The 26,550-nt window shown below is 42.2% G+C and overlaps 1 protein-coding gene across 1 annotated transcript in view; it reads right to left on the bottom strand.

The window, feature by feature from the left end:
* Positions 1-1,336: 1,336 nt before the first annotated feature.
* Positions 1,337-26,550, bottom strand: part of LRCOL1 (leucine rich colipase like 1) — a 36,921-nt gene continuing 11,707 nt past the window's right edge. Inside the window, exons 4-8 of the mRNA XM_036766000.1 lie at positions 16,092-16,183; positions 8,947-9,069; positions 5,112-5,237; positions 4,816-4,935; positions 1,337-1,703 (exon numbers count right to left, since the gene is read on the bottom strand). Of these exons, the coding sequence (XP_036621895.1) occupies positions 1,605-1,703; positions 4,816-4,935; positions 5,112-5,237; positions 8,947-9,069; positions 16,092-16,183 (560 nt within the window). The 3' untranslated portion in view covers positions 1,337-1,604. The remainder of the gene's footprint in view (positions 1,704-4,815; positions 4,936-5,111; positions 5,238-8,946; positions 9,070-16,091; positions 16,184-26,550) is intronic.

The following is a 26,550-nucleotide window of genomic DNA, read 5'->3' as shown; positions in this document are numbered from 1 at the left end:
CAATGTATTAGTGTCTCAGTTTTCCCACATCCCTTCCAGCATTTAACATTTTCCTTTTCTGTCATAATAGCCAATCTGATAGGTGTGATGTGGTACCTCAAAGTTGTTTTAATTTGCATTTCTCCAATCAATAGTGATTTAGAGTATTTTTTAACGTGACTGTTGAGAGTTTTGATTTCTTCATCTGAAAACTACCTGTTCATATCCTTGGACCATTTATCAATTGTGGAATAACTTGTATATTTATCAATTTGACTCAGTTCTCTATATTTGAGAATGAGATCTTTATCAGAGATACTTGCTGTAAAATTTTCCTCCAGCTTTCTGCTTTCCTTCTAATATTGTTATTTTAAAAATTATTTTATTATTCTGAATTGGAAAACATCAAACATGAGCATTAACATGTTCATCTACGCAGAACAGAAAAAAGGATTGTTCACGAAATTATGAACTTCTATTACCAACAATCTTATATTTTATACATTCAACATGTTACTTTCTTTTTTTCACTTAACAGTATTTTATTTTTTCCAATTACATGTAAAGATAGTTTTGAACATTCACTTTTATAAGCTTTTGAATTCTAAATGTTTTTCTCCCTCCCTCCCTCCCCCCCCAAAGAAAGCAAGAAATCTGACATACGTTATACATGTACAATCATATTGAACATATTTCCACATTAGTCATGTTGTGAAAGAAGAAACTGAACAAAAGGGGAAAACCATGAGGAAGAAAAAAAAGAGAAAATAGTATGCATCGAACTGCATTCAACTCCATGGTTCTCTCTCTGGATGTGGATAGAATTTTCTATCATGAGTCATTTGGAATTGTCTTAGATTATGGTATTGCTGAGAAGAGCTAAGTCTATTGACATGTTACTTTCAAATCTGTCCTTGTCTGTTTCTTTCTGAAGCTCCTTCTGTTCTCTTCTGTGCATTTCTTTTAAAAGTGCCACAATGACTCTCTTTTCTTTCTTTTGTAACCAAGATGTATCACTGTGGAGCTCAAGATGTCCAAGCCTCCCTTCCAGTCAATAGAAATCCTCCCATACCGCTTCTATCCCTGCCTACAGGGCTGGCTCCTCTAGACCCTTCTTGTCCTTCTCCTGGATGAGTCAAAGAAGAGGCGTAGCCAGAGGTTCCAGAATGTACTTTCACTGTCCACCAGCAGTTACACTGATAATGGAAGTTAAAGGATCCTTTAGTCATAAAGGAAGTAAGGAATTTATTCAGTCGTTAGAGTAAAAATGTAATAAATACGCCCTCAGTCTATCTCTCCAGGTACTTCCTTTGACCACCAAGCTAAGCATAGGATCCTAGCTTATATTCGGGGAAACTCCTCAGAATTGCCTCCTTTACACACCCAGCCAGGGGTTAAAGTCATATTTAAGCAAGACAAAGGAGAATGAATTTTTTGTTTGAATGATTTGAGCTTAGCAAAAATACGACTGCAACAGTGAGACAGACATAAAGGAAACAGGTCCAAATGTCCATCTGGATGCATGGGGTGGGATGAACAGGAACAAGAAAGATGTCTCTCAGCTACTTGGCTTCACAGTCAATGGAGAAAAGTCCACTCAGTGCAGGCTCCCAGTCTCTTAGTTGCTATCCCTGCTGTCCTGTGGACACTGGCAATCCTCCTGGCTGATTTTCTTGGTTATTTATTGATCCTACTTCATCATCAACTTCAAAGTTTTCCTCCATCTAAGAGGGGAAGGGGAAAAGAAAACTATGTCTCTCAAGGTGCTTTGCCATCATTTACAATATTTTTCAATGACCACTGTCAGGTACTACTGCCTAGCCAAGGCTTTAGCTGGTCATCCCAGTTATTAGCACCCTCCCCTTCTTGAAATTCCTTTATATTACCCTGAACCTACTTGGTACTTCCTTACTTGTCTATACATCTAACTTCTCTGCGTTCCCTCCAATAGAAAGTAAACTTCTTGAGGGCAGGCAAATTTTGCTTTTGTCCTGTTATCTCCAGTGCTTAGCACAGATAGCTCTAGCACGATAGAATCAATATATATTTGTTCGATCAAATTGAATTGCGTGCAATTACACTGATGACAGTAAATAAGAGTGGGGCTGCTTCCTAGTGAAATACTGGTATCAGAGGGCTCACTGTCATTCCCCATTTGGTTTCCCAAAGGAAGGCAGAGACCATGTTTTTGCTTTTATTTGTATCTCCTGTGCTGTACTTAGTAAGTGCTTAATAAAGCCTTATTGTCTTTATTTTTTAAAAAATAAGCTCCATTTCCTTTCAAGAACCTAAAATAGGGTGAACTTGTTTCCGAGATGTCTGGATAGAAAAGTTTAAGAACCCAAGTCTCCTTCCACAGAAGGGGATCTGAAAAGGAAAGAAAGAACGAAAGAAGGAAGGAAGGAAGGATGGAAGGGAGGGAGGGAGGAGAAAGGGAAGTGAAGGAAAAGAAGGGAGAAAGAAAGCATTAATTAAGTGCCTACTATGTGCCAGGTCCTGCGCTAAACACTTTGCAAATATCATTTCACTTGATCCTCATAACAACCCTGGGAAGGACGTACTGTAATTATTTCTATTTTATAACAAAACTGAGGCAAACTGAGGTTAAATGACTTGCCCAGGGTTACACAGCCAATAAGTGTCTGAGGCTGGATTTGAACTCAGGTCTTCCTGACTCTAGGCCTAGCAATCTAGAGAGGAACTAGGTAGAATGAGTGCTGGCAGCAGCCTTGACAGATGCCCTTGGATATTCAAAAAGTCTGTCCTACGGAAGAAGAGTTAGATTTTTTGCTCTGCTTGGTCACAAAGAGCAGAGCCAGTAGAGATGGGTGAAAGTTGAGAAGAAGCCAATTTAGGCTGGGGAAGTGAAGGGAAACTTCCTCACAATGGAAGCTGTCCCAAGGAGGAGTGGGTTGCCTTAGGAGGGAGTGGATTCCAAGGAGAGTTGGATCATTACTTTGGGGATATGTTGTAGAGGAGATGTTTTTTCCTGGTATAGATGAAATTTTGGGATTCTGACAGACTATCCAAGCCCAATGACCCATATCTTTGGGCTCCTAGATTTAAAACTGGAAGAGATCTCAGAGGTCATTTAGTCCAATCCCCTCATTTTACAGGGGAGGAAACTGAGGCCCAGAAATCTAAAGTGATTTGCCCAAAGCCATTTAAGTAGCAAGTATCACAGCCAGAATTTGAACTCAGGTCCACTGTGCCTCTCTTTCTTCTCTTGCCTCACAACCCAGAATCAAGGATAGAAACAGGAGCAGAAAAACAGAAACCAGAATTAGAGGTGAAAGGATGGGACTTCCCTATGAACTCAGAGCATATGGAAGCATGTCGTGAGCACGGCCAAAGGGGCGACAGGGAGAGCAGTATTGGGCTGGAGGTTTTACTTCCTCCGTGGGGCAGGAGCCCATCCAAAGTTAGGATCCTCCTGGATGAGGGGGCTCTGTTTTTCCAAAATAGGAGGCTCATCCTCATCACCAAAAACGAAGGCATATCCATGAACATCCAGCATCCACAGCATCGATTCAGGAACAGACCTGGAGACATCAGTTCCAGGAGTGGGCTGGCCTTAGGGTGGAGAGCTGAGCGGACTTGGATCCCTGGTGGGCACTGAAAAACCCTAGCTCATCTCTATGGGATAACCCATCAGTAGACAAACCTCCAACAGAGCCTTCTTACCCCTAGAATCAAATGCAACCTTCTCATTTGGTGTTTAAAACCCTTCACAACCTGACTCCAACCTTCCTTTACAGTCTCTGTAATCCCCATTCAGGAACAATGTTCCAGCCCAACTTGTCTTGTTACTGTTCCTCATCCAATCCTCCATCTCTGTATTCCTCATGCCTGGAATACACTCATTCCTAACCTCCTTCTCTTACAATCCTAGCATCCTTCAAAGCTCAGATACAATGGTCCCTCCCATGTGGGGACTGTCCTGAGCTCCCTAGCAGCCAAGGTCCCTTCCCCAACAAAATCACACCATATTCATTCTGGTAACTAACACCACTACTGCCTCCCTCTCTAGAATATAAGTTCCTTGAGGACAGGGACTGTTCATTTTCTATCTTTGGATCTATCCTCCGTGCCTAGCACAGTTTCCAGCACATAGTTAGTGCATAATGAATGCTTGTTGGTTGATTTGTTGACCCTGCCAGGGGAGAAAAATCAGTTCTGAGTGACAGAGGTGTTCTGAGCACAACAGCACCCATGGCAGGCCTGGCCAGAAGGTGGCCGCTGGAAGCTTCTGCCTTCTCCTTCCTTCCTTTAGGTACGGGAGGGAGTTGGAGGAGAGAAAGAATAGCTTCAAACAGTAGAATCCCAAACTGCCTGAGCAAGCATGGGGATTGAAAGGGGTGCTCAGGTGTGCTGGTCTTGCTCCATCAAGGCACCACACAACACATTCCTATTCCTTTCTGCCTGGTGCCTAGAAGAATCTCCACCAGATGAAAGACTAGTTAGCTCAACAGGAGGGGGTATGTGCTAAGCTGGCTTGCTTCTTCTGCCTTGCATCCCTCATCTTCGTGGTTTTGCACGGGATGTCCCCCATGCCTGGCAGGTAACCCCTCCTCACCTACACTTATTAGAATCCCTATATGAGACCTTTCAAGATCTGCCCAGATGTCAGAAGCCCCCCCCAAAAAAAAGTACCTTGTATGTGTTTTGTATTCACTTATATGTAAACATGTTGTTTCTCCCTTAGAATGTAAACTCCCTGAGGGTAGCAACTATCTCATCTTTGTTACTGCCAGTGCCCACCACTGGTACCAGGCACATAACACATTCTTAATAAATGGGTGTTGACTGAATGCTTGGTAAGTTGTGATGACCCACCAGATAAAAACATTTTGTGAGCAGTCCTGTCTTTGGGATGCAACGGAAAACATCTTCATATCTGCTGAGGCAGCATTGACTTTGGCATTCTTTATGACTAGAGCAGAGCTCTCCTTCCATCTACGAGAACACATGCATTGAATTCTTCTCTCACAGAGGAACCTCGCTCCCTCCCCTTCTGTTCTTAAAGTTCTCTCCCCATCCCACAATCCCCCAAAACTAGAGCAAGTGGCAAGATGAAGGCTTAAGGTGGTTCTTTCTAAGTAGCCCCCCTAAGCGAGAAGTTTCAGACCTACCTTTCTCCAGGGTATACACTGCCGGAAAACTGTCGTTGGGGTACAAAATGTCTGGGTTCTAGAGCTGTTGGGAACGCAACAGTTGCTCTGGCACTCAGAGTGGTCATAGCAGGAATATCCATTAGGCTGAAGGAAGAGGTAGGTTAGGCATCCACACACACCCCAGCTTTGATTATCCCAGTCAAGGCAGGATCCCCAAACAATTTAGGCCTGAGCAAGGAAAATGACTTAGCTGTTCAGTCCCTTGACCCAGCACTTCCACTACAGGTTATAAGTCTCATAAGGTCAAAAAAGACTGTAGAGAAGAACTGGCATAGATAAAAGAAAGCTGAGTCAGTAGCATAACACATACAGTATTTACGCTAAACGTTCTTGTTGGGTTATTGCATTACACAAGAGGATCAGGGCACATAAACAAACAGGCAATAGCTGTCAATCAGCAAATCAACCGATCAGCAAGCATTCATTAAGATCTATTACTGTGCACCAGGCACTGTGCCAAGCCATGGAGATACAAAAAAAAAAAAAAGGCAAAAGTATAGTCCCTGATCTCAAGGAGCTTATATTCTGAAGGGGAAGATAACATGAAAATAACTATGTATATACAGGATAGAGAAATGGAAGGTGATCTCAGGAGGAAACCATGAGAGGTTTCCAGGGAAAGAGTATCATTCAATTATACATCACCAGCTGCATTGCAGTAGGACCAAAGTAGTGTTTCTTCTTCTGCAGGACCTTGTATCTCTGCACCGTGAAGATGAACCTCTCCCTTCTCTCCACTCCACCTCAAATTGTTCAGACGTATACCCTCCCCATATCCTCTTTCACTGATATCAGTCATGAGAAGATGTTCCTCCTCCCTACCAAGGCAAGCCCCTCTATACTGACTCCATCTCCCATCTTCTCCAGACAGACTGTTCCCACTATCACCCTCATTTTCTCCATAGTCTTCAATTTCTCAGAATCTCCTGGCTGCTTCCCCACTGCCTATAACCATGCCCAGATGTTCCCTCATCCTAAAAATAAAACAAAAAAAAACAAACAAAAACTCTTACTTGATTCTTTTACCCCCAGTAACTCTATATCTTTCCTCCCCTTTGTGACTAACCTCCCTAAGAAGATTATCTCCAATCCACTTCCTTTCCTCTCTCTTCTTAACTCTCTGCAGGCTGACAGACTTCCTCATTCAACCAAAACTTCTCTCTCCAAGATTACCAGTGATTTCATAACTACAAATCAAATGTCCTTTTCTTAATCCTTATTCTCCTCGACTTCTCTGCTGCCGTTGACACTGTTCTTCACCCTCTTCTCCTTTATACTCTCTTCTCTCTAGGTTTTCATAACATGGAGCTCTCCTGGTTGTCTTCCTCCTTGTCTGACCCCTCCTCAGTCTTTGGTTGCATTTTCATCCATGTCACTTCCACAAACTGTTGGTGTCCCCCAAGGCTTTGTCCTGAGGCTCTCTTCTCTTCTCCGTCCAAACTAGTTTATTTGGTGATCTCATGAGCTCCCATGGGTTTCAACTATCATCTCTATGAAGATAATACCTAGATCTATATTCCAGCCTTAATCTTTCTCCTCAGCTCCAGTCCTTTATCGCCAGCTACCTTTTAGACAAGTTGAATTGGACATTCCAGAAACATCTCAAACTTAACATATCAAAAACAGAACTTATTACCTTTCCCCCAAACCCTTCCATCTTCCCACTTTCTCTTTTACTGTCAAAGGCACCACCATTCTCTCAGGCATCCTGGCTTGAAACTTAGGCATCATCCTCAATTCTTCACTCACATAGATCCTATATATCCCATCTGTTGTCGACATCTCTTCCATATGTCCCTCTCTCTCCACTCAAACAACCACGACCCTGGTTCAGTTGTCTGAGTGAGGTCATCTTTTGTCACCTGAATTATTATGGTAGCTTCCCATTGGTTCTCTGCCTCATCCCCACTCCAGTCCATGCACCCCACTCAGCTGCCAAAATGAACTTCCTAATGTGCGGGTCTGACAGCATCACCTTTCCTATTCAACAAACTCCATGGCTCCCTATCACTCGAAAATATTTAAGCCAAGGACAAAAGACGATGCTGGTGACATCAGAAAATAAGTGAGGGAGATGTGGTTCCTCCCCTTCCCCACTCCCCAGCACAGATAATGAGGAAACGCCTTATTCATACCAGATTTGTGACTTTGGCAGTAGGGAGCTGGGGATCACCGTGAAGATAAACCTTTCCCTATTCTCCACTTCACCTCAAATTGTTCAGACATATACCCTCCCCATATTCTCTCCCCCTAGTGGAGAGAACTGGGGGGAGAACTTTCTTAATGAAGATTCTCTTGGAGATACAAAAAAAAAAGGCAAAAGTACTGTTTGGTGTCCCCCAAGGCTTTGTTCTGAGGCGTTATAGAGTTATGGTACTATAGAGTGGGAAAGGTAAGTAGGTAAGTAACACTCCAGGATGTGGCTGAGGCAGCTCTTCAGGACTCTGAGGCCAGCCCCTCTACCCACTACACCACTGGCTCCCCTCCTTTGTCAGCGAATGGTCAACTCCCAAAGCAGCAAGCAGTATGGGCTAGTGGGAGTATTCTCACCTATCTCCCTCGGCTATCTTCAGGGGAAGGTACTTTTGTGGTTGGGAAGGGTCTCATACAGTGTGGTGGGCTGGCAAAGACACTGAGCTTGGAGTCAGGAGAGACTTAGCTTCAAATCCCGGCTTCCAAAACTTAAAAGCTGTGACCCTGGGCCCATCACTTAACCTTGCTAAGCCTCAACATCTTCATCTGTAAAATGGGGATTTTAAGCCCCATAATGCCAGCTCACTGGGCCTTGTGTGGATCAGAGGAGATGTCTGTAAAGGGGTTTTACAATCCTCAAAGCACTCTATCAACATTATTCATCATTATCAATGGGGCATGAAAAGATCCTGCAATTTCCATTGATACAGAAAAGTCCCACCCAGAGAGGAGCTTCTTCTATCAAAGCCTTCACCACAAACTGCAGCCCTAAGACAGTGGTCTGGGACAGAGCTGTCAGACCAGGGCATGCCTCAAGCACAGCAGAACCAAATTAAAAGGTAATTGGGAGGGACAGCTAGGTATGGCAGTGGACAGAGCACCAGCCTTGGAGTCAGGAGGACCTGAGTTCAAATCTGACCTCAGACACTTACTTAGCTGTGTGGCCCTGGACAAGTAACAGCCCCAATTGCCTCCCCAAAAAAATGTAATTGGGAAATATTTAACAAAATAAATAAAACACAATAGAACCTAGATAATGGTAATATATGGTTCTCTAAGTGCAGGGAGCCTTAGTTTAAAGGACCTGGTTTCTATTTGAATTTGACACCACTGTCTTAGACATTGACAAGGTAAGTGCTTTACGTTGCCAGTATGTGTCAGAAGCAGGATTTGAACCCAGGTCTCCCTGGCTCCAAGGCTGGCTATCTATTCGCTACAGCCATGCCGTCTCTCCATTATTAATAATCAATAACTCTTTTGCATATGTATAACCTCTATCGGATTGCTTACTCTCTCAAGGAGGGGGGAGGGGAAGGAGGAAGGGAGGGATAGAATTTAAAATTCAAAACTTTTTAAAAAAGCATTAAAAATTGTTTTAACATGTAATTGGGGGGAAATGAAATATTTAAAATACTCAGTAACTTTAAAAAAAATAAAAAGGAAACAGGAAAAGCAATCTGGGTCCCCGCTCCTTGCCCTCCACCTTGCTCTTGGAAAAAGCGGCAGGAATGGTCTGATGCCAGAAGATGAAGCCCTCTCTCCTTCCCCTTCCCCTGCCAGCTGTTGTCCCACACCTACCCAGAGACAAAGCACGACCCACCTTCTTCCAGGTATTGCACTGCATGAAGAACGTCCTCCTGGTGCAAACTTTCTGCATCTTCTCATTACGGACGCAGCACTCGCTGAAGCATTCTAAGTGTGTCCTGCAAGTCTCCCCGATTTTCTGTAGAGACAAAGGAGCGTGGGTTCTGGTTGGCTGGCACAGACCCTTATGTGGATGAGCGGATGCCAGTGAGCATCTTAGGGGATGGGCCTGGTGAGAGATGGGTGGAGCTGGTCTGTCATGCACGGACCAGCATTGCTAGGATCAGAGTGGCCCATCATCCAAGTGAAGTCCATTCCGTGTTTCCCCAGCACTGCCTCTGTTGGCTATAAGCCATTTCTACTTTGGCACCCACTGAGTGGTGGTGGTCTCAACACACTGGCAGGTGAAGGGGAGAGGGTGATTTTGGCCCACGTTAATACAGGGCTCGGTGTCTATAATGTCAGCAGTATGCCTTGACTCAATCCCTCTGTTTCTATAAAGATGTGATATTCTGACAGGGTAAATTTTTTTTCCATAATAGTATACTAAGTCATTTTCCCACACCAAAATCTCACTGAAATGTAAGCCTTCTCATTATGCTTCTTAAGCTCAGTCCACAAAGACCAAATCATAAAGATCTCTTCCACAACTGTTTAACTTCTAACCAAAAGAAGGGATCCCATGAGACTGGAACTAATGATGTGGTCTGTTGTACAGCTTCTATTACCTGCTCTAATGCATATCATTATTTGGGGCCCCACCTAAAGTAATTTAATGTTCTCTTTGCCTCACAAACTGAGGCTAACATCACATCTGAATGTGGAATATGGCTTCTCCAGAAGCCAAACAATCCTACTGACTTTTGTACTTTGATCTCCTGGGGGATTTAGAGCTAAGATCTTTTTTGCTGCTGGTTGAGGAATCAATATTCCTTCCAAAGTCCATGTCATCATTAGGAATTTAGCTCATGATTGCCCTTTCTGTAGTTTCTGCAGGGCGACTGACTGTTGCATCTTGGGCAGTTAATGTTCAGCAATTCTCCCCACTTCCTGTTTATCATTTCCAAAATATTGGGGAGAGCTCTATTAATGGGTTCAGTCTCAGCATTAAATTTTCCTGTAGGCCGCTGTAAATTCTCCATTTGCTCGCCTTTTTTTCCCCGGAGGGGAATCATATGAACTAATTGCTTTCTGAATTATCCCTTCCTGTTCCAATTCCTTCAAGAATTGATTAATTTCCTTATTTCTTCCTTCAATTCTATGCCAAGACATATTAACAACTTGCTCGGGCTCAGAGAGACAAGACTACCAGATCCCATCAGACTTTTTCTACCAATAATCAAATGCTAATGTTCAGATTCTGACATAGGGCAAAGGTTTTACTTAATCCGTCCATTCCGGTGATTGTTTCTCCTGAGCTGAGATACCAGCTACTCCATAGATCTCCTTGGACCAATCTGTGATCTCTAACTTTCTGTATACTTCCTAGCCTGGGATTTTGGAGTCTCAGAATCCATTCATCCAAGACTGGTTCAGAGATTGGCTTTGTTTCTTTCATTCTTGCATTTTCTCTTACTGAGTCTGGTATCACAGTCATTTGTGAACCAGTATTTAATAGTTTAGATGCTTTTTTGGCATCTCCACCATCTCCCTCCAACATGATCCTCCCCCAAGCCTTTCACTTTTCTTTTGCATGTTGCCATTTGTTTCAACAATCCGGCTAGCAGCTTCTGTGGGGGTGTAAGATCCACCCACAGCCAGCACCCAGAAAGCTGCCAACAGCACAGGTTCTTTTGATCTGCTTAACTAAGGAAAGCAAGGTGAAGGGGTTGGCAAACTTACTTTAATCCAACATACAAATATCATTCACTTAGTTCAGGGGAAGAGACCAGCACCCTGAACTTCAGAGCAAATTACAAACAAAGTACACACATCAACAGACAGACCCAATACAGATTCATAGTTACCAACATCTAGGTTCAGCCCGGGAGCTCAGAACAAGGGCTGGCCCAGAGTCACGCGCACCACCACTGCTGCTGCCCCATTAGATTGTAAGCTCCCAGAGGGAAAGGACTGTCTCTCTATTTCTCATGTGCATAGTACCATGCCTGGCTCATAGTAAGGGTTTCATAAATGTTTATTGACAATTAACAGTCCCAGCACAGGTAGCTAGGTGGTGCACTTGGAGTCATGGAGACTCATCTTCCAGAGTTCAAGTCTGCCCTCAGACGCTTACTAGCTGTGTGGCCTTGGGCAAGTCACTTAACCCTGTTGGCCTCAGTTTCCTCATCTATAAAATGAGCTGGAGAAGGAAACGGCAAAGCGCTCCACTAGCTTTGCCAAGAAAACCCCAAAGGGGGTCAACAGAGAGTTGGACGTGATTGAAATGACTGAACAACAGTGCCAGCATGTACTGGTCTCTACCTTTCTTGTGCCAAATATTCAGTTTCAGAAAGATGTGGTTATGTCCCTGTCAGAACCTAACAAGCAGACCACCAAATCCCTATGAAAAGATCAGATCCTGTTCCAGTAAAGCTAAGGTATTAGCATCATCTTGGTTGACCTATACTCGAGGCCAAAGGAGTAAAAATTTTCTACTGTTTCTTTGATTCTAAAGGAGAGATCAGTTTTTTTCCCTCTCTCAATATCTCCTAATTGTGACAATGATTCACCACTAATTGCTCTCTGCCTTAATTTAAACCATTGTTGTCCCTTCATGGTGCCATTTGGTGTTTTCTTGGCAAAGATGCTAGAGTAGGTGTGGAGTAGTAGCTCGTTTTATAGACAAGGAAATTAAGGCGAACAAGTGACTTGCCCAGGGTCACACAGCTAGTAAGAGTCTGAAGCCAGATTTGAACTCAGGAAGATGAGCGTTCCTGACTCCAGGCCAGGCATTCTATACTCTACGGTGCCACCTAGCTGCCCTATTTAAACCATAGTTCTCTCATTCATTTCATGATCTATCTTGTTCCTGGCCATAATTCCCAGGATTGCCTTGGTTCCTATTTTTTGACCCCAAAAGGCCCTCATTTGGTTTCCTATTCTACAGAGAAAGAGCACATTTCATTTCTGATCTAGCATCCTCACTTGGTCTCAGAGATGTCATGGATGTGTTCTACAGTCTTGGGTCTTCCCAAGAAACAAGAGAGTGTGGTTAGATTACTGTTCCAAAGTACTCTAAACATGTTCTCTTATTCTCAATGCACTCTACTAATCCTAGTCTTTCTATATCCTGGATCAAGTCCAGATATATCCATTCCACCAGAATTTCCCAAGGCTTCACTGTGTATTCATTAGTATGGGGAATAGACTATCACCTCCTCCAAGCATGAAAAATCCAAGGCAGGAGAATCTCTTCCACTAATCCTCTACCTTCTATTACTATAGTTTTAATTGTTTGGACCAGTTCTTCATCCTTACTAATCATCTTAAAATTTTAAACCTCATTGTGATCTAATCTAATGGACTCAGTATTTGATTGATAGACTCAATAAACAGGTGGCATCTGGTTCTTCATTTTTTTTCTTTCAACAAAGTCTTCACAGATTTGGCCTAGCTCAATTCTATTAGAGGCACTAATTTCTGATGTAGTAAATATTTCCTCTTCATTTTAAAAAATACTGCGGGTTGATAAAGGACATGAGACCCACCACGGGTCATCCATATTCTAGTATACCCCCAGGCAGCAGATCACTTGACCACCACCCCCCTTTTCCCCCTCAAATCACTTTGCCTTCTTGTTGCTGTTCTGGCCTCCCATTGCCTGTGGGCCACTTGATGTAATGCCTCTAATTAAAAACCAAAACCATGTGTTGTTTATTTTTATAATTTCTCAGTTTACTTTCTATTTTTATAGAGAGAGATATACTTTTCCTGTAAAATCTGGTCTGTTCTTTTCTCATTTTTTAAGTAGGAAATCCTCAGCATTTTGCAAGGGAGTATTTTAAAATTTTCATTCTGATAGTTTTGACTTTATCAGTTATAAGGCCTCTGAAGCTGATCTGGTAGCTTTGTCACCCACACATCTTGGAGTACTCCCTCAGATCTGCCTTCCAACACTGCAGTTACTTTCAAGGTTCTGCTTTATCTCTATTCCACCCGTGGACATGGGTTTAGTAGGACACTTTCACTTAAAAAAATACTTTTTCCTAAGATTTAACAATTCTATTCTGAGCTCAAAATAAGGCTTCGTTCACCTCCCTTACAGGTATTCCTTTAACAGGATCCTATCTCGAGAATGGAGAAGTACAGGTGTCATGATGACCTTGGTGAAGAGGAAAATAACAGAAATCAATCTTTAGCCTGACTTCTCTCTTTCCATTCTGTCCTAACGGAATTTTTTGTTTTGTCTTGTTTTTGTTTGTTTTTATTTCAACCAGCATCCCATCCTCAACACTAAATGTAATTCACAGTGTATGAGGAACTGGCTTACCATTCTATATGCTGACTAGAGAGAAGATAACATTCAATCAGACTTATACTCACCCATGCCTGAAATCACTCTTAATTAATTATGCAGTTATCTACTCAACAATACAAACATCAACCCCTCTAAGAACAAACCACAGTGTGATTCTTAAAGGTCCCAATAAGTGCATCTCATGTGGGTGCTCACAATAGGGTTCCCTCTCTTTCCAGATGGAGGCTATTTGTCTCCCTCCAAGGTGGTGCGATGTCAAACCTTCAACAATCAGCACCATTGTTGAGGAAGTGTAGTATGCTCAAATCTCCCTTAGTGTGGGAAATGAAGGAGTCAATTCAGATAGCCACCCAAAAACAGACCAGTGGCTGTGGCCTATGGTAGGTTTTTATGGTTCTGGTTTAGAGCCCTTACAAGGTACATCTAAATTCTGATTGGTAATTGATTGCCTAAGCTTATGATGAAAGGGAATTAGCGATCAAAACTTTAGTGTCCTAATATCATTAGTAAGTATTTTTCAGTTGTTTAGCAGATTTAGAAGATGTGCATACGTCATTATTTGTTGTTTATCACATTGTGGAGCTGTACACATCTTTGTCAAACTACTACTTCAAGTACTTTGATCCAAATACTTACCTCATTCCCAAAACAAATAACAACAAAAACAAACCAGCCTACATAACAACTTCTTTTTTTTTGTTTGTTTTTGGCAGGGCAATTGGGGTTAAGTGACTTGCCCAAGGTCACACAGCTAGTACATGTGTCAAGTGTCTGATTTGAACTCAGGTCTTCCTGACTCCAGGGCCAGTGCTCTACTCACTGCGCCACCTAGCTGCCCCTTACATTACAACTTCTAACAAAATGGAGTTGCTCATGCTGTTAACATACTTATTCCCACTATACACGTCATCACCTCGTGATGGACTGCTGCAAAAACTTCCTGGTTGGTTTATCTGCTCCAGTCTATTCACTGTCTAATCCACTGTCCATTCAGAGGTGTCAAAGTGATATTCCTAAAGCACAGGTTGGACCATGTTACCCACCTCCTCAAAAAGTTTCAGTGGTTTCACACTGCCTTTAGGATAAAATACAAAAATGTCAAGACTCACAATCTGGCTAGAGTCAATCTTTCCAGGCTGGTTACACATCACTCCCCCTCACACACACTCTACCCTTTAGTCAACTTGCTGCTCCTTACCCATGACACTGTATCTTCCACTTCCTTTGCATAGGGTTCCCCTGAAGCCTGGGATGCTTGTGCTCCTCACCTCTACCTCCCTAGCTTTCTTCCAGGCTCAGTTCAAATGTCACCACCTACAAGAAGCCTTTTTCCCATTCCACCAATTGTTGGTGATCCCTCTGAAATTATCTCTTCATCTCTGCTTCAAGGAATTCACGTCCCATTTCCTTCGAAGTATAATTTGGGTGACAAGCAGTTCCCATCTGATAGTAACCTATTAAACTCTTTAGATCTTCTATGGATTTCTGAGGGACTTTCTCCTTCTCAAGCTATAGACATCAAAATAAAGTGAGACTTCCAGGTCACATGAACAACAAAACGGAGGACTAGATATTTTCTATGATCCCCAAGACTTCTCAGATCTCTCTAAAAATAAATTATGCACCAAAGATAAAGCTACTTAAACTATCTAGGACCACCCAGAATCCAAAAGAAGGTACATTGTGCATATTTTTAGACTTTTTCCAACATACTGATCACTTTTGCTGATTTTTCTCTTATTTTTAAAGCATTTTTGTTATATGAGATAACTTTCTGGAAAGAGGAAACATTGGTAAGGTTAAAAAAACGAAGAAAAGATATCCATAATTTTTTAAAGAGTTTGTGATTTTTTTAATAAATGGGAAATACCAGTCCTCACTCAGGAGCCACAGTGGTAAGTAGTAGAAGCGTACTCTGAGAGAGAACTTTTGTCATAGTTACGTGTTTGTGGCCATGGCTTGCCCCCGACCCCTGAAGGAGGCCAAATATGTATTTGTAGGGGCAGGGTGGGTGGGATAAGTGAGCCAGAAAGGGAGTGTGGATGCCATATCACTGCCCATGTAGGTGAGCCAGTACCATACCTGGACTACACTATGAGGACTCATCTGGGATTTATGGGGGTGCCCTTTGCATTAACAGGGACCCACTGAAGAGATTTTCTACTTGAGAATCTTTGGCTATCTTAGTTTGACAGAGAACAATTTTTAAAATTTAAAAACCTTCCAAAAATTTAACATTTTTTAAAGTTTTCAAAAAATTAAAAAAAATTTAAAGTTTCTTGTGTGTTTTTCCTTTATAATCCAAATAGTTCCTGTTATAAAAATTTGATTATTTGAATATTTAAGTATTAATGTCTGTTGATTTACTTGTACTTATCATTAACTATAGAGACTAATACGAGTAATGGTGATTTTTATATGTCTAGAGTACTGGTGCTTTGCAATATAAATAGACCCACACAGAAGCTTAGTTAAAGGAATACCAGTTGACCTGAGAAATTAAGATACTGAGGCCATCTTATGAGATGGTAGCCTCAGAAGAAAGAGCAAAGGATATTTCCATCCCAATATAGCCACCATTTTTTCTGAGCATCCCATTTTGGGAAGTGGACCCAGAGAAAGGAGAGGGAGGCTCCATCCAGGGCATTCCCCACCTCAATTATGAGTTTCAGCGAGGAATGAGGCAATTTTGGGATAGACTGAAACCCCTTAAAGGAGTTCAGGAACAGTAACACTCTCACCTTGTGAAATTTCATGGAACCTTGGGACAGGAGGAGGGAGGTCAGTAGCAGCTTCAAGATGCCTGCTTTTGTGAATGGAGTCAGCAGCATCCCTGGAAGAAAATGATTATTAGAGCTGGTCTGATAGGGCATAGGTCACCTAATTCCCTAATTCATTCATTTCTCTCCTGCTACTCAACACTGGATAAGTTTGTTTTTCAAATGTATATGAAAATTCCCTTTCATTTCCTAAAATCCTTTCCCATGCATCAGTTATCTCCCCTGAGATTCTCCAAGTCCTCAGAGCTTTTAGGACATGGCTTTCCTCCATTCTGGATCATTTCCTGTGACTCTGATGAAATAGTTCCTAGTAGTCGCCATCTTGGTTCCCTTCTCATCCGGCTTCATTCTCTTACCTTTGTTTTCTGGGCTGAGAATGTAAGCTCAGAGGGAAGGGGGGCGGGGGCAGGGCAGAGACTTTTTTTTTGTCTTTGTGTCTACAGTGCCTGGCACAAGATAGATGTCAAATAACAGTAATAAATATTTAAATGCCGGGCTCTATGCTAGGTCCTAAGACACAAAACTCCAAAGTGAAACATCCCCTGCCCTCCACAGATTTACATTCTGTGGGGTGAGGAGGGAAATCCTGTACACAAAGAAGTCAATATAAATGACATGGAAAGGAAATCAGTGGGGGAGAAGGTAGATTTAACAACTGGGGTCACTTGAGCTGAGCTTTGAAGGAAGTCAGAGAGTCTAAGAGCCAGAGGGCAAGAGAGAGGACATTCTGGTCATCAAAGACCTGGTGATGGGAGAGAGAGTGGAATGTATGAAGACTGGCCAGTAGACCACTTTGGCTAGTGCACAGAGTGTGTAAAGGGGAATAACGTGTAATCTGCTTGAAAGAGGAGACCAGAGACAGTCCGTGAGGGGCTTCAAACACCACGAAGAGGTCATATTTTATCCTAGAGGCATGAGGAAGCCACGGGAACTTTTCAAGCAGGAGAATGAGATGATCAAAATTATACATTAGGAATATCACTTTGGCTGTTGCAGAAGGATTTGATGAATTGAAGTGAGCTGAATTATTCCTCTATTTCAGGCTCTGAAAATCTCAATCCACTTCCTTTATTCACTAATGTTCATCCAAAGTGAATGTATACACACACAGAGGAACTCAGGATGCAAATCAGTCACAAGTTATTCTCTCAACTTGGAGGGTAAGGTGAGGGCAGAGCAGCTGGTACCTTCACAGGGCTGGAGAACCTGCAGCTTGGAGGTCACATGTGGCCTTCTAGGTCCTTGTGTGCAGCCTTTTTGACTGAGTCCAAGTTTTACAGAACAAATTCATTTATTAAGGGGATTTGTTCTGTGAAGTTTGGGTTCAGTCACAGGGCCTCACTTCAGGACCTAGAGGGCCACATGTGGGGATTCTTTCTTTGAAGTTTGGATTCAAAAGGCCACACTTAAGGACCTAGAGGGCCACATGTGGCCTTGACGCCACAAGTTACCCACCCCCATCTAGGATGTGGCAATTTCCCTTTCCTAATGTTTTTTGGTGCTTTCCAGAGCCTTCTGGGCCACTTGAGCAACAAGATGGAGCACTAGACATTTTCTCTGATCCCCACATCCTCTCAGACCTCTCCAAAACCAAAATTATGTGCCAAAGATAAAGCAACTTAAGTTGTCTCCATGGTCTGGGACACCCAGAATCCAAAAGAAGGCAGAAAAAGAAATCCTAATATTTTCATTTATGAGGTTCTTCCTCTTGGCTAGAAAGTTCTAGTTGCATAGGGATGCCCTGAAGCCACATACTTGTTGATTTAAACAACAACAACAAATGCCAACTGAGTTTGGAAAGTTACAGACACTGTTGGAGGAGTCAGATTCTGAAATTAAAAGCATTCGAAATGCCACCCAGTGCAGCTAGGTGGCTCCACAGTGCACAGAGCACCAGGCCTGAAGTCAGGAAGACCTGAGTTCAAATCTGTTCTCAGACACTTACTAGCTGGGTGACTCTGGGCAAGTCACTTAACCCTGTTTGCCTCAGTTTCTTCATCTGTAAAATGAGTTGGAGAAGGAAATGTCAAACCACTCCTGTACCTTTGCCAAGAAAACTCCAAATGGGGCCAGGGAGAGTCAGACTTGACTGAAAAAACTGAACAACACCAAAATGTCACCCATGGAATAGTCAATATTGGAGGGCTGGCTTGCGGGATTCAGAAAGTTAACTTACAACTACTATCATAATCTGCCTGATGGCTAACATCTCAACCTTATCAGAACATAGAGCAGTTTTGCAAGTCTGCTGATGAAGCATCCCACGTTTTACCTCTGTGCAGACTGTTCAACCAACCACTCCTGAGATGTCTGTTAGTAAAACGGTAACGTTTCGGCCGGTTCCCCTCTTGTTGGTGGCCATCCTTTCCAAAGGCGCTGGTACTGTTGCCTCCTACCCATTCCCTTCCATACTCCCACTTTATAGGTGAGTTCATCTCATTCACAGTCACAGTTAGGATTGTTAATTGTGTACTTTCCTCCTTTGTATCCTCACGCTCTCAGTGACCTCCCCTTCACAAAGAAGAAGGAATGTGATCAAAACTATTGATCTGTAATTAAAGCCGCCTGCTTCCACTCTGCCGATCCTCCTATCTTCCTCTCAGGCCCCATCCACTGGCTCTACACTTTCTTACATTAGAATCCTCTCTTTATTGACCAGCTGAAATTGGTTTTGCTTGTGACTATTCTCTCCCCGATTCTACCCTTTCCTCTTAAACCCGTTCCCTTCTCCTATTATCCTCATCTTTTTTTCTTTGTTGAGTATAATGTATTCCTGCTCCAAATTCTGCACACACACACACACACACACACACACACACACACACACACACACACACACACGAGTACGCAGGCGCACACATAAGAATGTGTTCAATTCTCCTTTGTCTGTTTCAGATAAGAGTGAGGTTCATGTGATACCTGCTTCTCCCACCCCTTTCCTAATGTTAAGCAAGAAAGCATTCTGGGAGGGAACCACCCAAGAAACCAATAAAACTGGGAGAACCATCAAAGGCATCAGAGATCCAACCAGTAACCAGAGCCAGTAGCAGCTGAAGTCAGGTCCCAGGAGGAGTCCTAGAAGCTGAATGACCTGTGTGATCTGGCACAGCAACAGACTGACCCATCAGCCAAGATACTATGTCCTGCAAAGATCCAGCCCAGCTGAGGAAGGGGAGTGACTCATCCATTGCCTGGGCCTTGTACCAAAGCAAACTTGATGCAGCCTGTGCAGTACTCCTTCTGGGATTTCCCAGGGAACAACCGTCCCAAGGTTGTGGGCTCACACTCTTGAAACAATAGTTCACAAGCTCCCACCAGTGTGTTTATCTTTAAGAGTCTGCTGGAAGACACAATTAGCTCAAAGCAAAGGCATTTATTGAGATGATATCACAAGAACAGTAGCTACAAAATATCCATCCTCATAAACTTGGGACACACTTTCCCACAAATACAGTATCAGTGTGAAGAATGGACAACTAGTTAGAGGACATTAGTAGAAAGGCAGGCACACACGCGTACACACATACACACACACACACACACACACACACACACACGCACACGCACACAGAACATATGTGGCTAAGACAACTCATTTCCCCACCATTGCAGTGCGCTGAGGTGCTTTCTCTTCTCATGGTGTCCATTTTCGTTGGATGTTATGTCTCTACTGGGCAGGTCGCTCAGCTGAGTTACTTTGTGCTGTTTCACCCCTCTCCAAAACTCAACCAGACTCCTCAGCACTAGTTTTTCCTCAACTCTGAAAATGGACTTCTAAAGCCAGCTGTCTCTTTATTTCCTACCCAGCTATACTGCTCTCAACTTTGCCATTATGCCCTCACACCAGATACTTTCCCTCTGCTCTTTTTAGCTTTCTTTTGTGTGTTGTCATTCTTCCATTAGATAATGAGCAACTTGAGGGCAGGAGCTATCTTTCTTTTTTTGTATCACCAGAGCTTAGGACAGTAACAGGCACATGGTAGGTGTTAAAGAAATGTCTATTGACTGGCCAAATGACTGTGAGACCCTGCATGAACTGCCCCACTGCTAGATGCCATTACCAGTGGAGAGGGGAGGAGAAAAAAAATCCCTTCCCCATCCCCCACCCACAGAAGAAGTACAAGGCAAAGTAAAAATCATTTCCTTCAGCTCAAAACTTTAAATAAAAATGTTTTTTTAAAAAACCATTAGATTACTACATATTTACTATTGTAAATATGTATTTACTATTGTATATTGTGTGTCTTATATGATCTACCACTCTTAGTTATACTTAGTTATATTTTTATTAATTTATTTATTTTTAGTTTTCAACATTCATTTCCACAAGATTTTGAGTTACAAATTTTCTCCCCATCTCTGCCCTCCCCCCTCCACCCCAGGATGGCACATATTCTGATTGCCCCTTTCCCCAGTCTGCCCTCCCTTCTGTCATCCCACTCCCTGCCCCCATACTCCCTGCCCCTTCCTCTTACTTTCTTGCATGGCCAGATGGATTTCTATACCCCATTGCCAGTACCAGATTGGTTTTAGGACTGCCACTTTGTAATACAGTTTGAGATCTGGTACTCTGGGTTTCCTTCACATTTTTTTTATTGATTACCTTGATATTCTCGACCTTTTATTCTTCCAGAAAAATTTCATTATTATGTTTTCTGGCTCTGTAAAATAATTTTTGGTAGTTTGATTGGTATGACACTGAACAAGTAAACTAATTTTTGGTAGAATTGTCATTTTTATTATATTGACTCAGCGTACCCACGAGTAATCAATATTTTTCCAGTTGTTTAAATCTCACTTTATTTGTGTGAAGTGTTTCACTATTGTGTTCATATTCTTCCTGGTTTTGTCTTGGCAGGTAGGCTCTCAAGTACTCAGATGAAGACATCTTAAGATATCAAATTTACAGAAAATTATTACCATTATCTATTATATTTCTAAATAAATAGTTTTCAAACATTTTTACATAAAAAAAATCAATTCCTTCTCAAGACCTGGATCCATTCCCTGTAACTGACTCTTTTCTCTACTGCCAGAGAGAACACACCTGGCTCTTCAGATAGTGTCTATTTGCAGAGCTTGCTGACCTTTCTAAGGGCCTTCAGAAGGTACAGCTAACCCATTAGCCATACAATGTCTAGCTGGCTGCCTTATAATTCCATCAAGTTGGATAAAGGAACTCCTTTACTTCCTTAAAAATATAAATATTTCTTCACATTTCCTCTAAAGCCTTCACACCTCCTTGTATCTATCTGTATCCTTTCCTTCATATCCTATAATTTTATCAATTGGGCTAGAAGAAATTCAGTTCACCAGGGGTTTATCAGTCAACCCTTCTACTACATTCACATATTGTTCCTCTAGCTACATTAACATGGCTTCAAGGACAAGGATGGCTTCATTCTTGCCACAGTATCCACAGTGTCTAGTATAGCACTTGGTACATAGTGAGTAATTAATAACAAATGTTTGATTGGTATCTACACTCATGAAAAAGCATTGAATAGTTACCTTCATAGAACCCTGTGTAATTTTAACAAACACATAGTCAACAGCCTTATTGGAGAAGAGTCTTCAAAGCGGCATTTTTTATTAAAGAGCAAAATACTTTTAAAATGTAATACCTATTTCCAACCTTACTTAAAAAATCAAGATAGACTTCCAGATCATGTGACCTACAAGTTGAGGGATCAGTCCCTTTTTCCAGATACCTTGAACTCTCTAAATGAAGAAGAGGAGGAGAAGGAGGAGGAGGAGGGGGAAGAGAAAGAGGAAAATTATATGCCATATTGCACAGCTGAATCTATAAGACAAAAAAGAGAGGACGCCAACAAAATACTTATGCAATAACAACAGAAAACTCTGACCCTCAAAACACTCATTCAGCGCACTTCTCCCCAACCAGCCTCCAGCCAATGGGAAACAAGCTAATCTCAAGCCTTACAACTGAGACCCATTTTAGGATCCCATGTTCTTGTTTCTGATTCAAAGACTCTACCGGAACCCCTTACCTCAACCCCTGCCCAGTCAAACATAGCAAGAGGGGACAGGTTAAAATGTATTGACTTCTGATAGAAGCCTGGTCCTAGGTTAGAGATCCCAAAGGTTTCAGAGACTGTACCCAGTTTGCTCTCCTTACCTTTCCTCCACCCGATAAAAAGCAACAGATTCTTATTTAAACTAGATGGCAGGAAAAAAGGAGAGGGATCAAACGGGGAATTGAGGAAGGGAGCCAGTCTACATAGCTTTACCTGGCCTGAAGGAGAGGAGATTGAAACCTTGTTGGTGTCATTCCTTTCCCCCCTCCACTATGGCACTGAGGGCATGGACATGAGCCAGTGAACACTATATCCCTCAGCAAAGAGGTTGAGGAAGTTTGGCAGGCCAGCATTGGCAGTGTTCCCACCAATAATGGGGGAGAAACCAGAAAGTGAGTAACAGCAGATAGGAAAAATTTTTTTAGCTAAAACACCAAAGATGTCAAGAGGAAAATGCTCAATAAAAGCCCAGAGCACAAGTAAATAAATCAGCAGAGAAGATCCTAAAACCAGAAGTAGAGATAAATAGTAAATTTTCAAAAAGAATATTGAGCTTTCTTAATAAATACAAAGGAAAGCAAGCCAATGCCTGATAATATAGAGAATCCTGGAGACTCTCAAGAGAATATAGAACAACAAGAAACCCTAAATTGTTTAAAGGAGAGACGAAATCCATAAAATAAGAAACTGGGGCAGCTAGGTGACAGAGTAGATAGAGTGCTGGGTGTGGAGTCAGAAAGTCTCATATTCCTGAGGTCAAATCTGGCCTCAGACACTTACTAGCTGGGTGACCCTGGGCAAGTCACTTAACCCTGTTTGCCTCAGTGCCTCATCAGTAAAATGATCTTGAGAAGGAAATGGCAAACCACTCCAGTACCTTTGCCAAGAAAACCCTAAATAGGGTCACAAAGAGTCAGATATGCCTGGAAATGACTGAACAACGAACAACAACAACAAAAATAAGAAATTAGAAATGAATATAGGTCAGAACCTAGAGCTTCCAATGCAGAATCTGAAAACTCAATTAGGAGATTAAAAAAATGTGAACCCACAACAGAAAATTTCTCTAAGCACATGAAATGAAGCTGGGAGCCAAGATGGTGGAGTAAACAGTAAATCACTGTCACTTGCCCTTATTGACCTCTGGAAAAAAAAAAAAAAAACAGAAAATAGCATCCCAGGAAAAATCCAAGAACAGCAGAGCCAGTAGAAAAATGGGGTAGAGCAGTCTTTTAGCTTAGGAATCTTGCTAGAGTAAAAGGGGAGCACAGCCCAGGAAAGGAAGTGTCCCAGCAAGCCAGCAACAAGCCCCATTTCAGAAAGCCAGCTGGAGATCCTGATCCCCAGGGAGGTGGAGCAGGCAAAAGCCAATACCAGGACCCCCTGCATGCCTTTGGATAGCCAGGGGAACCAGCAGACTCCATCTCGGAGAACTACCATATACAACCAGTGCAGCCCCAGGCGGGTAGGCATCCTCTAGCTGCCAGACCTCTACATGCTTCAGCACAGTCCACAGCGAGCAGGAGTCCTCCAGCAGCCAGACCCCCATTGCCTCAGTGTAGCCCCAGGGAATGCAGAAAAACCCCACCTGGCCTCAGCACAAGGACCCCAGCTCAGCACCAGGTAAGCTGCCAGACCCCTATAACCTCCAGCTGCCAGCACCTGAGACCCCAGTACACAAAGCCAGTGACCAGGCCCCTGGTCTTCAGCACAAAAAGCTTGGAACAGTGCCTCCTGTGCCCCAGAAGCAGAGTTCAACTTTAAAAGCCAGGAAATGGGTAAACACCATGAGCAAAAAACAAATGCTGACCATAGACAGTTTCTATGGGGACAGGGAAGACCAAAATACAAACTCAGAAGAAGACAACATTGTCAATATACCTACATCTGAAAGCTCAAAGGGGAACATGAATTGGTCTTAAGTCCAAAAAGGTGAAGGTAGAAGAGTTAAAGAAAGAGGTAGAAAGAGTTAAAAGAAAAATTGGGAAAAGAAATGAGAGGTATGCAAGAGTCAACAGCTTGGAAAAGGAAGGACAAAAATTGACTGAAGAAAGCTTGAATTATAATATTCCAGAAGGCAAAGGAGCTTGGATTATAACCAAGAATCAACTACCCAGAAAAAATTGAGATTAATCTTTCAGGGGAAAAGATGGATATTCAATGAAATAGAGGACTTCCAAACTTTCCTGATGAAAAAACCAGAGCTGAACAAAAAATTCAATCTTCAAATACAAGACTCAAGAGAAGCATAAAAAAGTAAACAAGAAAGAAAAAAAAACATGTTATTCAATAAGGTTAAACTGTTTACATCCCTACATAGGAAGATGATACTTGGAACCATATCTTTATTATGGCATCTAGAAGGGGTATACATAGACAGCGAGTGGGGGGTATAAGTTAACTTTGATTTGATGATAAAAAAAATTAGTTAATTAAAGGGTGGAAAAAAAGGATTGTACTAGGAGGAGGAAAGGAGGAGGCAGAAAAGGGTAAATTACATCACATTAAGAGGCACAAAGACCTATTACAATAGAGGGAAAAAAGGGAAGGAAGTGAGCATTGTTTGAACCTTACTCTCATTGGATTTGGCTCAAAGAGGGAATAACATACATACTCAGCTGGGTACAGAAATCTATCTTACTCAAGAGGAAATAGGAGAAGAAAGGGGAAAGAAAAGGGGGAGAAGTGTATAGGAGGGAGGGTAGAAGGGAGAGAAGAAGTAGTAGGGGGGAAGGAAAGAAAAGGGAGAGGGGCTGATAGAAAGGAGGGCAGACTGAGAGGTGGTGGTCAGAAGCAAAACACTACCAAGGAAGGAAAGGGAAAAAGAGGAGAGAAAAGCATAAAAGGGGTGGGGAATAGGATGGAGAGAAAGACACAGCGTGGGGTCCTTGTGCTGAGGCCAGGTGGGGTTTTTCTGCATTCCCTGGGGCTACACTGAGGCGATGGGTGTCTAGCCGCTGGAGGACTCCTGCCTGTGGACTGTGCTGAAGCATGTGGAGGTCTGGCAGCTAGAGGATGCCTACCCACCTGGGGCTGCACTGGTGCACATGGAAGCAGATAGCAGAATAGATTAAAAACCATAATCTTACAATATAGTGTTTACAAGTGTATTGGCAATCAAGATGGGCTTTTAGCCCTTGAAGAGTTTGGCCTTTGTTTCCTTGATTAAATTAGGAGTCCTTGATGACCTCCTTGCCTCAAGGGAAATCCTAGTTTACATGGGTTTGAGTGACATGTTTGTGGCATCAGAGGCTTTTAGACCATGTGGGTTTAAGTCATGTTTTTGTGATGCTTTTAGGTCACGTGGGTGAGTCATATGTGTGACACCTTTGACCCTGAACAACATATATAAACCCAGAGGTTGGCGTTCTCTTGGAGGCTCTTACTCCTGGAAGTGAGGGACTCTGGGCAACCACTTTAAGGGCCTCTTGGCTGAACTCAGACGTTGATGGTTTCTTGGTAACTATGAATTGTATTTGGTCTGTTTATGAATGTATGTTTGTAATTTGTTTGTATTTGCTCTGAAGTTCAGGGTGCTGGCTTTTTCCCCTGAACTAAGTGAATGATATATATATATATATGTATGTTGGATTAAAGTAAGATTGTTAACCCCTTAACGCTACTTTCCTTAGTAAAGCAAATCAAAAGAACCTGTGCTTGCAGTGTTCTTGTTGTTGGGTTCATGTTGGTTTTTCACCCCCACAGCAGCTGCTAGCCAAATTGTTGCAACAACAAGAAACACATTTGAAACTGAGAGATACAGAGTAAAGGTAAAAGGTTGGAGCAGAATATATTATGTTTCAGATTAAGTAAAAAAAAAAAACAAAACGCAGGGATAGCAATCCTGATCTCAGACAAAGCAAAAGCAAAAAGAGATCTAATTAAGAAATAAAGAAGGAAACTACATCTTGCTAAAAGGTACCATAGATAATGAAGTAATATCAATCCTAAACATATATGCATCAAGTAGTATAGCATCCAAATTCTTAAAGAAGTTAAGTGAGTTACAGAAAGAAACAGACAGCAAAACTATACTAGTGGGGGACCTCAACCTTCCCCTCTCAGAACTAGAGAAATCTAACCACAAAATAAACAAGAAAGAAGTTAAGGAGGTGAATAGAATTTTAGTAAAGTTAATATGGTAGATTTCTGGAGAAAATTGAATGGGGATAGAAAGGAATATACTTTTTTCTCAGTGGTACATGGCACCTACACAAAAATTGACCATGAACTAGGCATAAAGACCTCACAATCCAATGCAGAAAGACAGAAATATTAAATGCATCTTTTTCAGATTGTGATGCAATAAAAATTACATGTAATAAAGGGACATGGAAAGATAGATTAAAAATTAATTGGAAACTAAATAATGATTGGATCAA

Source organism: Trichosurus vulpecula, chromosome 1, assembly GCF_011100635.1.
Source record: "Trichosurus vulpecula isolate mTriVul1 chromosome 1, mTriVul1.pri, whole genome shotgun sequence".
Lineage (NCBI taxonomy): Eukaryota > Metazoa > Chordata > Mammalia > Diprotodontia > Phalangeridae > Trichosurus > Trichosurus vulpecula.
The sequence above is the reverse complement of the archived record's forward strand: the minus strand, read 5'-3'. Positions and strand labels throughout refer to the sequence as shown.